The sequence below is a fragment of the Crocodylus porosus genome, unplaced genomic scaffold, assembly GCF_001723895.1.
Source record: "Crocodylus porosus isolate Cpor-Errol unplaced genomic scaffold, CroPor_comp1, whole genome shotgun sequence".
Taxonomy (NCBI): Eukaryota; Metazoa; Chordata; order Crocodylia; family Crocodylidae; genus Crocodylus; species Crocodylus porosus.
Genome location: NW_017728917.1, coordinates 24,066,552 through 24,081,469, shown reverse-complemented (window position 1 = coordinate 24,081,469; position 14,918 = coordinate 24,066,552). Strand labels below are relative to the sequence as shown.

The 14,918-nt window shown below is 42.4% G+C and overlaps 1 protein-coding gene across 1 annotated transcript in view; it reads right to left on the bottom strand.

Moving 5' to 3' along the window:
• CHDH (choline dehydrogenase) overlaps window positions 1-11,962 on the bottom strand; it is a 28,590-nt gene extending 16,628 nt beyond the window's left edge. Inside the window, exons 1-2 of the mRNA XM_019536918.1 lie at window positions 11,133-11,962; window positions 9,632-9,783 (exon numbers count right to left, since the gene is read on the bottom strand). Coding sequence (XP_019392463.1) covers window positions 9,632-9,783; window positions 11,133-11,892 — 912 coding nt within the window. The 5' untranslated portion in view covers window positions 11,893-11,962. The remainder of the gene's footprint in view (window positions 1-9,631; window positions 9,784-11,132) is intronic.
• Window positions 11,963-14,918: the final 2,956 nt, after the last annotated feature.

Here is a 14,918-nt window from a genome sequence, read left to right as displayed (position 1 = left end):
GAGCCCCCACAATCCCCATACCCACTTACACACCCTCCCTCACACACCACATACACGCCCCCATAGCCCCCCACAATATAAAAGAGTAATACTTGATTTTGAGCTATTATGAAATCACCTCTATGTACACCACACAAAAATCAGGGCAAAATATTTTTTTAAATAAAATTAAAATGTTGTTGTCAATGTTTGATTTTTAGTATATAATTTGTTTTTTTCCAGTTCCAAGATGTAAACCCCCTTTCCAAAAGAAGTACTTCTAGGGGCAAGGGGAGGAACTTCTCATGGCGAAGGTCAGGGCTCAGGACTTCCAGTCCCAAGATGATGACTAGGGGGTGATACCTTTGCGGCTCTTGGCAGTTCACCAAAACTCATTAAGCGGCCCTCCACCCAAAATAATTGCCCGCCCCTTATCTAATCAAAACTATTATTTAGACAGGCTCATGTTTAATTAGATCACCCCCAATAGTTATGTTTGACCTCTTCCTAAAATCTTCCAAAAAAACAGGAAACTCCACAACCTCCATGGGTAAGCTGTTCCACTCTTTCACCTCCCTAAAAGAAAATTTTTCCTAATATTTGGTCCTCTCTACACATGCAGGTAAAAGCACTATGATATCTAATGCACAAATGTAATGAGTGGGCATTCTGAGGCCAGTCAAATTATTAACCCACACACTTGTCTCTAGGCAAACCACCCACTTTTCCTGCCATGCCTTAGTTAATATCAGCCTAGAAACCTGTGTCCTCACACTGGGACCCATGGTCCAGAGTTTCACGTGGGAGCTCACAGTTGCTGTGCCCTCACACTGGACTTTCCTTCTATCCATCAAGGTTCCCAGCCCCTGCCTACTCAGGGCTCCAAGCTCCTACCAACTCAGGGCTCCAAGCCTGGCTCAGGACCCTCTTGGTCCCCTCATGCCCCAGTACTGGGGCCTCAATCTCCTGCCCTACACTGGGTCTCACAAATTCCCTTATTCCCTTTACCTGAGGAGGCTTACATCAAGTTCCCTTGGCTTAGGGCCCCAACCCCTGGGAACCTCACACCCAGCTCCTTAATGCAACCTCAGAGCTCACAGTGAGTCTGGGGGCTGCCTCAGGCTTTCCTGACCTGGGTTTCGTCTCAGGACTAACCATGAGCCCGGACTCCTGCTTTGACTTTGAGATTTGCTCCCCTAGCCTTTTCCCTCTGTGAGGTCCCCCACAAGGCAATGGGGGCTGAGTCTTTCTGGCGCCCCATACTTACCCTTCACTGGGGAGGCCCTAGGTGTGGCATTTCCTGGGGACTTCCCCGCCACTGGCAGTCCCAATACAACAACCAGCCCCAGCAGGGTGTAGTTTTAGATCATGTCCCAGGACCAGGAGCCTCCAGCCATGCCCATGCCCTTACCTCCAAGATGGTATGAGCAGCAGCTCCAGCAGGGTGGTGTTCTTTTCCTAGCTGCTAACAGCTAACTGCTGGCCTTGCTGCTCCAGTTGTGACAACAATCCACACAATGGCATCTCCTGCCATGCCACATGTACATAGCCCTCTAGCTTTTCTTTGGCACTGTACATTTACATTGTCACTCTTAGTCACTGCCCACTCTCATGAAATCTTTATTCCTTTACTTGTCTTCCCAAGAGACTGTACCTCGACCATTTCCTAAATTCATTGCAATCTGTTTTTCAGAAGTTCATTATTCTTATTCCACTGTCCTCAGACCTTTTTTTCCTTGGAATGGTGAACTTCATCATTTCATGAATGTTATTCTCTAAATTACCTTTTAATATCTTAATCAATTCGTACCTATTAGAAGCTAAGCTAAAATAGCTGCTGTCCTACTAATCTACCTTCAGATACAAAAGTTGTTTTCAACACATTCCAAGAATCTAATGGACTGTGACCTGGCAACAGATATTTGGGCAGTTAAAGTCCCTCATTACCACCAGGACCTATCTTTTAATGCTGCTGTTAATGGCTCATAAAGCCCAGTCCACCATTACTTCCTACCATGACACTGCCCCTGTTATTTTACCCTTTCATTTTCACCCAGAAATATAAACAGCTCTGCCACTCAGCTGTTCCCGAACTTCAGAGCAAACAACTATACAGATATTTTCAGCATACCGCAAACTTCTACCTGCTCCTACTGCCTTTTTTTCTCTTCCTGCCCTTTCTAAATAAGCTATACCTTTCTATACCAATATTTTCTCTAAGAGCTTGTGAGGACAAGAAAAATTGGGTTGTCACTTTGGAACAAAATATGAACTGAATAGTGTTTTATAATCCATTAACAAACATTCAGTCTATCAGATACCATATTTGGCAGTACATTCATATGCTTCTTGCCAGGACTGAGATCTACAGCGATTTTAAGCAATGGAACAGACAGAGCTTGTTCCATTTTAGTAACAATGTGTAAATTAAAAGCAAACAGCCAGGTCCTACTCCACCTATTAGGTAAACTTAAGCATGAACCTATTCCATTCTGTTCGAGCCTCTAAAAACCCAGTAATTGATCTTTTCTTCGTACCGTGCTGTCATCTTATTCTTGAGACTGTCAAAAAAAAGAAGCAAGGAGGAGGAGGACCCACCACCTTTTGTATTAGAAATTTTTCGAAGACACAAGCAGAGGTAAAAAGTTTGACCCAAGGATCATAAGAGACTCTGAATTCTAAGGTGCTTTGTAAAATATTAGCACAACACATTCTCTTGTCAAGAGTTTTTGTTCCATTGTTAATTCAACAAATGTTAATATTTCATTTCACCAGCTTTTGGGGTCTTGCTGAAACCCTCATATAGCCATTTGCTACAGTATGTAAATGCTTTCTGTTTTATACGACAGTTTTTCCATCAAGTTGCCTTAAGAATGTGCTTCTTTCAACCGGTTGCTACTTATACTGCTAAACATTAGCTGAGATCTTCAGAGACTGACATTTTCATCTCACCAGCCCCCACCTATTCTACCAGGAGTTGATCTAGTATTTTCAATATTGTTCCATCAATATTTCTGGCCAGAAGAATCAAAGATTCTAAATTTTCTTGCTTTCATTTACACAGATTAGCATTGCAGCTTTAGATCTAAATCTTACTGTGCCATGTGATTTAGGAAGCTGCTACTCCCTTACTACTGTAGCCATTCATCTTCCTCCTCATTGTAGCCACTAGACAAGAGATTTTTAACCTTTTTAGACTCAAGGCACCCCTCATAAAATATTAGCCCTCAACTTCCACACATTTTATGACTACAGAAAAAACAGTAGAGCAACTCCTCTGTTGCAAAGAACTCAAAGAGATTGCAATAGGTTAAAAATGGTTTAGGTACAATGCAATCCTATTTGAAACCTCTGGCCTTATCTTGTAATTCACTTGTAGGTGTTAGCACACAAGACAGTGCTAAAGTTCTGCAGAACCCTTAAAATGATCTCACAGCACCACAGGGTGCCAGAGCACCATAGTTGAGAATCATTTAAAGAACTCAAGCTCAAAGCTCTCTGTTAGATAAGAAAAGTCACTAATGTGTTCAACAGCAAACTATGTGCTGTGCCCTAGTGCAGTGGTCTCCAAAGTGGGGTGTGCCCACCCCAAGGGGTGCGCAAGACGGAAGAAAATATTAGAACTTCGATTTATATTTATATAAATATACATATATTGGGGGTGCATGCTCAAAAATTTTTTACTGATAAGGGTGCACGATGAAAAAAGTTCAAATACCACTGCCCTAGTGGACTGATCTCCATATAAAATTATAAATGCTGCCTTGGACAGTAGATGATGTGGGGGAGCCCAGGATTTTTTAAGGGAACATGACAGCAGTTTTCTATTCAGCCACCCTGAATCACATGCAGCTGTCTTCATTCCACACTCTTAAGTGCTCATTATACCAAAGGAAGGATTTTGTCCTTTGGTTTGAGAGATTTCATGGCCTGATAAGGCACTGTATACACTGAAGAGTTGGCTGATAGTGTCTTTACTAAATATTACCAAGAAAGAGTTATCATTTAGTTTTAAACATTTGCCATTTAGAGCTACAGAGCGCTGGAGAAGGAACAGCACCCTGTGCTCTTTTTATCCCAACACGTGTCAACTATGGCTAAGCATATGATGAGCAACTTGCAAATGATATACCTTTAGAGTTCCCTTCATCATTTTAACATCTTGCCAAGTACAACGAATGAAAGAAAGCTCATGGTGGCAACTTTTCCATTGCTTATCTGTTAATGCTAAAACTTAAAATCTACTGTTAATTTGTATAGAATTTAGGCTGTGGCCACTTGCTTGCTTTAAGTTTAGAAATGGCACTGAGTGATCAAATACCAGTATAGCAAGTACCATTTATTTTTTATAGTACTGTCTCCTTTTGAAGGGTTCACTACAGACAGCACCTCTTGCTACGATTTCTGTGATGTAGCACCTATTCTGAAGAAAATGGACTGAGATCACAAAGCCCATTCCATGTGGAGAAAACAGCCATGATGCAGTTATAATATCTGGTCGCTACTATCTTCAGTGGGATTTATTTGGAGTGTTCCTATCTCTTTGTCCATCCTCAGGAAAATTATGGTTGGTAAGTTTGTTTATGGTAAAATAAGAGAAAACTTAGAAAGTGTTTTTGATTTTAATTAACTGTTTTCTCCTAAATCACCTGCTGTTAGTGAAGGCACACCCAACTCTGACATTTTATTCCCTGTTAATATTCTTCTTCCTTGGACATGGTGTGATATAATAGAAATAATCTATTAAGTATTCAGATCTGCTGAATCAATACCTAAAGTTATATTTTGTACCATATTGTGAAATCTTTAAAGCATGTTGCACAATGTAAACAGAAATACTTCCAGAGACTCTTTAGTGAGTCACATATTAGAAATGTGTCCTCATTTTATTTCCAAGTAAAAATGTGGTTGATTTACATAATGCTATTCTTAAATGTGTCCTCCCAACATTTATTCCGGGTCATTAGTTCAAATCATACAAGCATTTGTATTTGTACCCAAGGCAAATCGTTCACTTATTCACAGCTTATATGTTACATTCTATATAGTCATATATTGCACAGAAAGATAACTTGCAGAAGAATAAAAGGTTCCCTTTTATTGTTGCTGTTAATTTAGAAGATACAACATCTTTTCTGCCTATTTTTTCTTTTAAATCTCAGAAATGGCAGGATTGCCCAGATCTTTCCTGATTTTATTCAGTGACTTCTTAGGGCTTGATCCAATGTCCACTGGTGTGAATAGGAATTTTTCCAGTGTCTTTATTGAGTTCTGAATCATGCCAGTGAATCTTTAACAATGAAAATTTCCCCCTACTCCAAGTGTTGGAATTAAGCAGGTGTTAAATTAAAAAATACACACAATTTTTAAAAAATCTAAAAAATTCTCTTCTGATTTCAATGTAATATAGTTTCCCTTTGAAACCGGCTGGCTTTTAGGGTTGGATCTCAATGCTGGCTGCCTGCCTGTTCAAGGCTAAACCTCCACCTCGTTAACCTGACCTGTCTTGATGAAAAACAGTATGACTGCTGCTTCTAAGGCAGGAGGCTGCCCATTGCTTGCCCTCCTGATGCCAAGGGCCTGTAGTACATGCTCCAGCCTCTCCTTACACATGTCCCATGCCTCACAGATGTTTCTTGGCCTAGCACCTGGCCTCCCTTCTGGTGCACACACCGGGCCCTCCATATCTGGCCTAGCACCTGGCCTCCAGTTAGGTGGCACACAGCGGGGTTTCCAGCCTTTATCCAGTATTCCATATTGGCATATCCAGTACTTCATATTGACGCATCTGGTATTTCTGTAGTCCCATTTCAGTATTTTGCCCCTCACTAGGGCCACACTCAGCCCCACTCTGGGCCACTTCATTCGCTCAGCCCCTCTGCCACTTGGGGTCTTGCATCCTGTGGGACTCGGGTAGCCCCACTGTATAGTGGGGCCACTGTGCCTGGCCCCACTATACAGGGCTCAGGTGTCCCCCTCTGGGCTTGCCTGACCATGGTCCCTTCCCTTGTTGGTAACCTGTCCATAGGTAGGGGTTGGGGTTTTCAGGTGCCCCCCTCGCCTTTCACCAGGGAGGTAACTGACCTGGCATTTCCTGGGGGCTCCCTTGCCAGAGGAAGTCCCACCAAGCCACCCTTCCCCAGCAGGGTGCAGTTTTAGGTCATACCCAGGACCAGGAACCTCCAAACCATCCCCATAGCTCCAGCACTTACCTCCAAGATGTTCTAAGAGCAGCTCAGCCTGATGTTACCTCCTTGCCTGCCCAGCTCAGACTGTTGCTTCTCTCTAAGGGCCTGGGTTAAAATGGAGTCTGTTCCACCCCCTCAGTCAGTCCCAGGGTCCTCCTAGGGTCATGTGCTAGCTTTGATGAGACTAGCACTCACCTGCCAGCTGCTCCACTGCCAACTAGAAACCTTAAAGTGGCAGGCGCTGCAGATGCCCTGCCACACCCCTGCATATTTCTCCAATATTATTTAACTTCAAGTTTTCCTGTCCTGTCTTCCATAGAATTCCCCATGAAAAAAACTAAGTAGGAATGAACTAAATTTCTAATATTAAGAGAGAGGTAAAGACCTGTGAAGTTTTTTATATCTACCAGAAAGACAGAAGAAAAAAAACATTTTCCTTAAGAAGTCATCATGAATACCAGAGTACATACCATATTTTCTCACACACACCATATCCTGGAATACAATGCACACCTCAGGTTTGAAACACAGAATGAAGGAAGAAAGATTTTTCTTTGTAGTAAGTATCACAGCTACAGCATCCAGGGATTCAAGCCTGAACATTATTCTGTTCCCTGTGGATCCTAGCGGATTTTACTTTTGGTTTCACCCACTAAGTGGCAAAATTTACTCTTACTGCGTTTCTCACAAATAATCCACACTCTAATTTCCAGCAGCTAGTTTTTGGGGGAAAGGTACAAGTTGTATGCAAGAAAATACAGTATTTACATACTTCTGTGAGCTTTAAGTTCTAGCACAAGAAAACTAAAAGTTGAACTCTAATATTGTCACACAGACCCCACCTGTTATAACTTTAATAAATGGATGCAGTTTCCTAGATTCCCTGCTCTGAAATTAGAAACAGTAGAAAACAATGTCAGAGAATAACAGAAATCTGAGTTCTCTTTGCAGAAGAATGAAAAAGTACTGAGCAGCATGTTTGTCCCTAATACATTAATGGTCCAGGCAGAAAGACGGAGAAAAATAATTACTTGCAGCTACTTACCACATTCTGGGCACATCTACACATGTGCAGGACTGCACATCTACATGTGTACCAGACTGCATAATTGTTACCACACCGGAATGCAAAATTGTTACTTAAGCAAGTACTAAATGACTGGGCAATAACTGGCATTACTAAGCAGTCCTAACACTAAGGGGTTTTTCCCATGCTAGAGTTTTTTCCCATGCTACTGCACCGTAGCATCAGCGTCATGGTTCGTGCACACTGACCCTACCTTAGCATAGCAACGAGCTACAGAAATGTAGCTCATCACTAGGGCAATGTAGCATCTCATGTTGATGCACTCTCTGTCTGGAAAGCTAAAAGACTTTTACAAATATATGTAATAATCTTTATTATCTCTTATTTTAGAGATGCTGAACTGAGGAAGAAAAGATCAGATTGATTCATCCAATATCACCCAAGAAGTCAGTGGCAGATAGGAGCAGAATCCAGGCTTGTAAAGCCCCTCAGCTGCATTTGTTCAAACTAGCCCAACTTAACTATACCGATTTCTATAGCTTGTAAACTGAAAGCTCCAAATTTAGTACACTATTTTGAGAGCCAACATCAGCAGGATTACACTTGTCCTATCACCCTACTCTCCAAACACACTGTAATAATGAAAAAATATGCAAAGTAATGCAACGTACTTTCTCTTACCAATGTCTTCCTTTAGACACACAACTCCCATTGTATAATTTTTGCAATATGTCATTAATGGAAAGAGTAATTCTAATTGATTCAGAAAAGAACAGACATTCTACATATTAGGAGATCAAAGACCAGCTTGTTTATATTATCTTTTAACACTTATCAGATGTTCCTTCACAAAGACTGAGTCCTGTGGGTGCAGTGTACTTCACTGTCAGTATTTGTGCTCTCCACTGTTAACATATATTCTTATTACAATATTTCACTGTTACTAAACTATTATTGTGGAATTATAAAATAATATCTGAATTCTTAAGGAATTTCCTTGTTAGATCCTCAGAAATCAGAAAATATTCAAAGAAAAGGTTATCTGAGAAATTTTAGTGTTTATGAAAGGTGAGAGACTGAGGGCAGCAGGGGCTAAAGTTTTTTGTTTATCTTCAGACCACCCAAATTGAGGCAATGTCAATATAAGCTTCCCTACATTGATTTGCTAATGTTCCTCCAGCTTGACCTAGAGGAACAATTACTTATTGTCAATAGATATTTTTGTTTGGATCCCGTTCAGTTTTTAGTGTCTCTGCTGACCGCTGGCATGGAAACTCCTTGCTAGGATTGCTGTGAACACCTGTTCCACAGTTGAATTAAGCTCACAAATCCATGGACCACGCTGCCATGAAGTAGTGCACCATGTGAGGCACCAGGGATTGTCGTAACACCCCCTTGTGGTTGCCTCAACCCTACTTGGCTCTTGCCCTCGCCTCCTAAGGTCCCACTCTGGTCCCTTGTCTGCTACATCTTGTTGTAAAATTGGATGAAGGGAGGCTGCCTTCAGAAGCTGGTGAGCCTAGGTGCTCTCTTTCTTCCTCATGGTTCACTCCCACTGTACTCTATGAGCCATAAGGGCTAAATTTGTGGTCTCCTTCCACCCCTACAGACACACCCATGCTCCATCCATGTCATGCATCATGCATCATTTCTGAGTGCACTCAGTGCTATTATCTGGCCTCACCTGCTTCTCGGTTTTGTCTAGTCTCAGGCTACCAGGTTCCCAGGTCCCTGGCTCAACCTTGTTTCTGCCCCACTTGACCATACATCTCACACCCTGTGTTTGTCTCTTCAGGGTCTCCCATATGGCCTTCCTTGGGCTGAAAGTCTTTTTTAAGGGTTCCTTTCCCTGCCTTCTAGCGCTCTCGGTACCACTCCCGCTGAGACTGTAAATAACGCCTCTCCAAGGCTAGGGCTCCCGGCTCCAGTGGCAGCATTCATAGATTCATAGATGTAGGGTTGGAAGGGACCTTGTAGATCTTCTAGTCAGACCCCCTGCTGTGGGCAGGAGAATCCCCTACTGTCAAATTTCCAGACCCACAGGGAGTTCCCCAGGCAGGATAATGTGGCCCTATGCACTACCATCCACCCAGATCCAAGCATGCACAGCTGAGCCAGCACACTGGATCACACTCACCTGTATGGGGTCTGGCCCCCAGGTTGACCTTGTCTAATCTAGCCCACAGGGCCAGAAGGTTAGGTGCTACTGCTTTAATCCACTCCCTCTTTCAGTACAGGGTATCTACTGATAATAATGCAAGTTGATACAAAGGAAAGAGTATGCTCCCTAAAATCACTAAAAAGAGAATCATACTGTAGAGATGGATAGTGACTTCAGCCTAAAAATACTGTAAAAGTGAAATTGTGATGTATCATCCAGTAAAGACTTATTTTGCTTTCACCAATTTCTTTCAGGCAAGGAAATAAAAATTCTTACCTTTTTTGTTTGCCTATTTTCGATATACTCAACCCCTACAGCTTTGGTCCCTTGAAACAAAATTTTCGTTACCAGGGTTCTGTGTTTGGCTGACAAGTTTGGGCGTGATATGGCGGGGTGAAGGTAAGCACTAGCTGTGCTCCATCTTTGACCTACAAAATATAGGTTTTCATTAATATTTTCTAGCATCAAAATAGTCTGTGTTCATTCACCCTCAAGACTTTTTCCTTGCCTTTGTTCCCTTATTACAGTTAAAAGTGGAAGTTTTCTTATTTAAAGACCAAAGGAAAACATTTAAATTTGAGAACTAAAAGAACAAAAGTAAACAGACTGTATACTAGCATTGTGAAAGCCTTTTTTTCAGATTCAGACATGTATTGGCACGAGACTTAGATCCAATTTCCAGTGAAGACAATGAGAAGATGCCCACCAAGTTCAACAGGATCAGAACCTGACAACCTTACAATCTTCTTAGGGCTTGTCTACACAGTGCACCTACTGAAAATAGGTTAGGGTGTAAATTTAAATGTAATAGCTATTTATTCAAATGAACCACAAACAGTTTTCAGTGATGAATAAATGTGTTCTAACCAGCAGCTAAAGCAGAATAGCTATTCTGTGGTAGCTATTCCAGGTTATTTCCTCCCTTAATACAAGCAAGTCTTATAAAATGTCAGTATACAGGAGCATAGTACACATTCCCTGGTATTTTCTCATATACCGCATGCCCCCAAATAAGGCAGTACATTGCTTTGGGAAAGCAGAAGGAAGAAAAAATGACTTTTCCAGAGTTATGGCCATATCCTCCCCTTCCTGCTCAGGCAAAAGTGACAGTTTTAACTTCTTCATGGGTGAATTGTTAGCAGCTCTTTGCTGTTCAACTGAAAATCTGAAACTGTAGCTGTTGCTGAAGACTGGACTCCAAAGGTGTATCCAGGATTTTGAAAAGAGCTAAAAACAGTCGGCAGGACTGTGAAATAGGAGAGAGAGACCAGGAATTGTTAACAGACAGCAAAGTGCCAAAGAAAGGGTAACTTGAATAGTGGAATTAAGACCATTAAAAAGGAGAGAGGGTTGTTAACACCTGCGTAGTGAAGAACAAAGAGCAGGAATTTGGTAGATTATAATAAGTTATGAAGTGAAGTGACTCTGTCAGTACTGCCTAAATATAAATGCCACTGCTGCTGCTAGGAAGCTGATTTTAAACTTTGTGTGGGGCAAGAATCCAAGCAGGGTACAATTGTACCCCTGGACCCACCATGGATCTACCCCTGAACGACTCTACCCCTCCATCCGTGCAGCTGCTGAGGGAAGAAAAAAAGAAGTATTAGTCATCTGATAGCTTCATGCTTCTCTTCAGGGCAGAAAATCAGTTTTTCCACTTAAGGCACCTACCCCAATTTTGGTTGCCTAATTCTGGGGAAATGTGAGTGTGTATGTAAAGAAATACGGTATATATTCTGTGTGTGTGTGTGTATCCATGTAACTCAAAATGGTTTACCTTTGTGTATAGTCATATCCATCCAGCCAAATCCTTCTTGTTGGTAACCATTCATATCATCTGTGAATGGATACCCAGCTTCCTGGGCTGCATCCAGGAACGCTTGATGAAGCGGGTGATTCGTTCTTCCTCTTGACACATGCAGTTGTCCACTCCCACCTCTGTACTGGTTAGGACCTAGTTCATGTGCCTGTGCTTTCTTAAAATAAGGCAAGCAATGTTCATAATCCCATCCCACAGCACCTCCTCTGTTCCATCGATTGTAGTCTTCTGCATGGCCACGGATGTATACCATAGCATTGAGAGATGAAGAGCCACCCCACACTCTACCCCTTGGCCAATACATAATTCGATTATCCATGTGCTTTTGCGGTGTTGTATGGTAATACCAGTTATATTTATCATCACAAAGATTATAGATTAATGCAGCAGGCATATGAATCTTCCACATTAATCTTTTACTACCTAGAAGGGTATCTTTAGGGCCTGCTTCCAAAAGGAGTACAGTACTGAGAGAATCTTCAGTCAACCGGTTGGCTAATACACAACCTGCTGATCCAGCTCCAACAATGATGTAACTAAAGGAGCCAGTATTGTCAGAACTAAGTTTAGAAAATGTGCGTGAGAGTTTTAATTGATGTTCCATGTGGCCGAGCAAGTTTTTCAATATCTGTGTTTTAAATATAAATCCTGTTACTCTGTGAATTTGACTGACAGAAAGACTAGAACACTTTTTAACTCCTTTGAATAAATGAGACATCTTTTCTTATGTGTCTTCTCTTTTTTTCAGAACTTCTTGTCCCTTAAAGCATAGAATGAAAGATTTTCCCCTAGAACAAAAAAAGTTATCTTAATTAAAATGTATAATACTATCTAGAGTTATATCATAGTGGACTATTATAGCACATGGTTTAAAATTCTGATGTGTCATTTTGCAGGTAAAGCTGGAAATCTACATCTGTCTCCAAGGCTATCTAATAGGACTAGCTGTCATTCCAACATAATAATGTAATGCTCACTTGTTTATGCTCTTTTAGACATGCAGTTAAATGCCATTTGAGTGGCATAGAGCTTTATAGATTTTGCAGTTCCATTATTCAACATGCCTGTCTATTTTGAACAGTTATATAATACATTTTAAAAGATGTAAAGCACTTTACATATAAAGGGAAAGTAAGATAAAGCAATATCAAAGGTTGCATAGTAAGTTAGAAACTAAGACAATAAATAGTACAACTAGAGCTCTAAAACTAGAGCATCACATTTACAAGGTGTTCTCTAGAAAAATAAGGTTTAGAAATGGCACTGATGGAGAAGTGCTGCATAGAACCTGTACAAACTATATTTATAGCGGGGTTTCCACAGCCCGGATATGTATCCAGAGTATCAGGCCCTGGTCTATTCTAGACTGTGTTTCCATCTGTTGCTCCAGTTGACAGAACTGGGTCTCCCTGAGCATTGAGTATACTGCCCATTACACTACATCTAGTCAGTCCTTCTTGGGCCCATTGAAAATGTTTATTGTTGAGGTGAGGAGTCACTAGGCAGCAAGTCATCTTTAGAAAGTGCAAAATAGGGCACAGCAACAACTAGGACCTTTGAGGAAATAAGCCATATTAAGCTAAACACATTCGTCTAATAGTAAATTGTTACTGAGAAACCTGGGGGCTTTCATCTTGAAAGGAAGTGAAGAAGACAAAACTCCTTTCCATACATCAAAGTTTTACTTTTGGTCAATACAAAAATCTCTGGATTCTTTGCATCAGAACAAAATCCATCAGTAAGTAATGCTCCTGGAATCAAGATACTTCTTGGTGAAAGATGGAGCAGACCTATATTCATTTTACAGAGGAATCTGCATGCATGGGTGGATCCAGGATTCTGAAAAGGGAGGTGCAGATGGTGTGCTGTATCACCCCATATAACAGAAAACATTTTTTCCAGGCAAAATGAAACTAGAAGCTTTACTAAATATGCTAGAGGCCTAGGATTTAAGAATGAAGGACAAACAAATATAACTTTATTAATGAGTTAAAAGCAGCCTGCTAGGCTATGAAATAGGAACTACATTAGCAGAAGCATCTAACAGATAGCAGAACTGCAGAAGAAAGACTAGCTTGATTAGTGGAACATCATAACGATTAAAAAGGTGAGGGATGTTAACACCTGAGGCTTGAAGAGTTTAGAAGGAATCAGGTAGTTTTGAATGTCAAGAGACTTGCTTACTTGCGCCTGAACAGAAATGCTGCTGCCACTCACTGCCAGGCAGTTGATTTTAAACTTTGGGTAGAGCCAGAATCAAACAGGGGTGGAAGTGGCACCAGTGCTTCTCCTCCGTCCCAGATATGCCCATGCCTGAGCAGCATTTTAGGAAAGAAGGTTAAGTAACAGGGGTAGGCTTCAATACAAATGTCACAATATCAGCTAAGCAGAGATTAACAAATGTCACAATATTGGTTTAGCAGAGATTAAATTTCAACAGACTTCTCATGTTCTTCCTCATCCTGTCTGTGCTGCATCAGGGAAATCCTTTGGTTTTGTATACTAGAACTGCAAATTGTTGAATGAGGGATACAAACCCTGTTGGGAATACCGAGACAGAAAATGGACCATGACCCCAGAAAGGTTAAGAGTATTAACAGCCAGCAAGGCCTTGCCAGGGGATCTGAATGACTTGCCTACCCTGACCTGGCACAGACACAGCCTGGTTGCCTCACTTCAGTCTGCCTTTGTTGCACATTGATTTCAGGTGGCTCTGAGCACTTTTAACCCCTGGATTGTCCATACTTTAACACCCAAAACTAGTTTTGACCACACTTTAGGCCGCCACTTTAAAATATCGCCACTCCAGGACAGGTTCCTCTGCCACCCTTGTAACCCAGTTCCTGTTCCATTAACTGTGACAGCTCCCCACAGAGGAGTCACCCAAGTCCTCCAGCATCCCAGGATGCAATGTCCCCTCCCCCATCCTTTTCTGCATGGACAAACTTTCTCCCTCTCAAATGCTAAGGCCCAGGAAGGTGGAGGTTGGGGTGGGGGTTCTTGCCCCATGCCAACTCCTCCTCCCGCCCTAGGGTGTGACCTTCCTGCCCCCAGAGCTGCACGCAGCCCTTCTCATACCCCCTGTCCTGGCGCCCAGCCCTATGGGGCAACTCACAGGGGCAGCTCCTGGCCCAGCCCCTGCTGACAGCCCTCTAGGGGCAAGCGGCCGTGGTGCGGCGGGAGGTTGCCCCCTCCCTGCCCAGTCCTGGAGGGGCATCACCCTGCCGTGCTATGGGCCAGCGTTGTCAGGTGTATGATAATTACCACATTTGTACGATCACAGACAACTGGTAGGGGGTGTACCCTCCCCCTCCGATGGCCAACACGGATGCTGTTGGCAGGGCTGGTTCCCCCCAACAGGGCCTCTGCGGGTGCCCCCCAGATTGAGGAGGCACCAGTCCCTCATGCGCACAATCATTTCGACCGTTGCACAATGCATAATCAACACTCCTTAAAGCGTTCAATCCAAATGCACTCATTTTCGAGGCAGCAATTTAATGCAGCATGTGCAAAACCCAGGTTTTTCTCAGGGCAACTTTTGGGTTTGGTGTCGGTCCTTTCTTTCGGCTCCTTGCCTCCAGAGAAATGCTTCCACTTGGAGGGCCTGCGTCTCACTCACAGCAAGCAATAAAAAGTGAAGAAAATACTTATTTGCACACTGTTGAGTGCACGGTCGTTTCCCCACAAACACGATCGTTTTGACCTACTGAACCCCTGGCAACGCAGCACGGGCCGGCCTCGCGC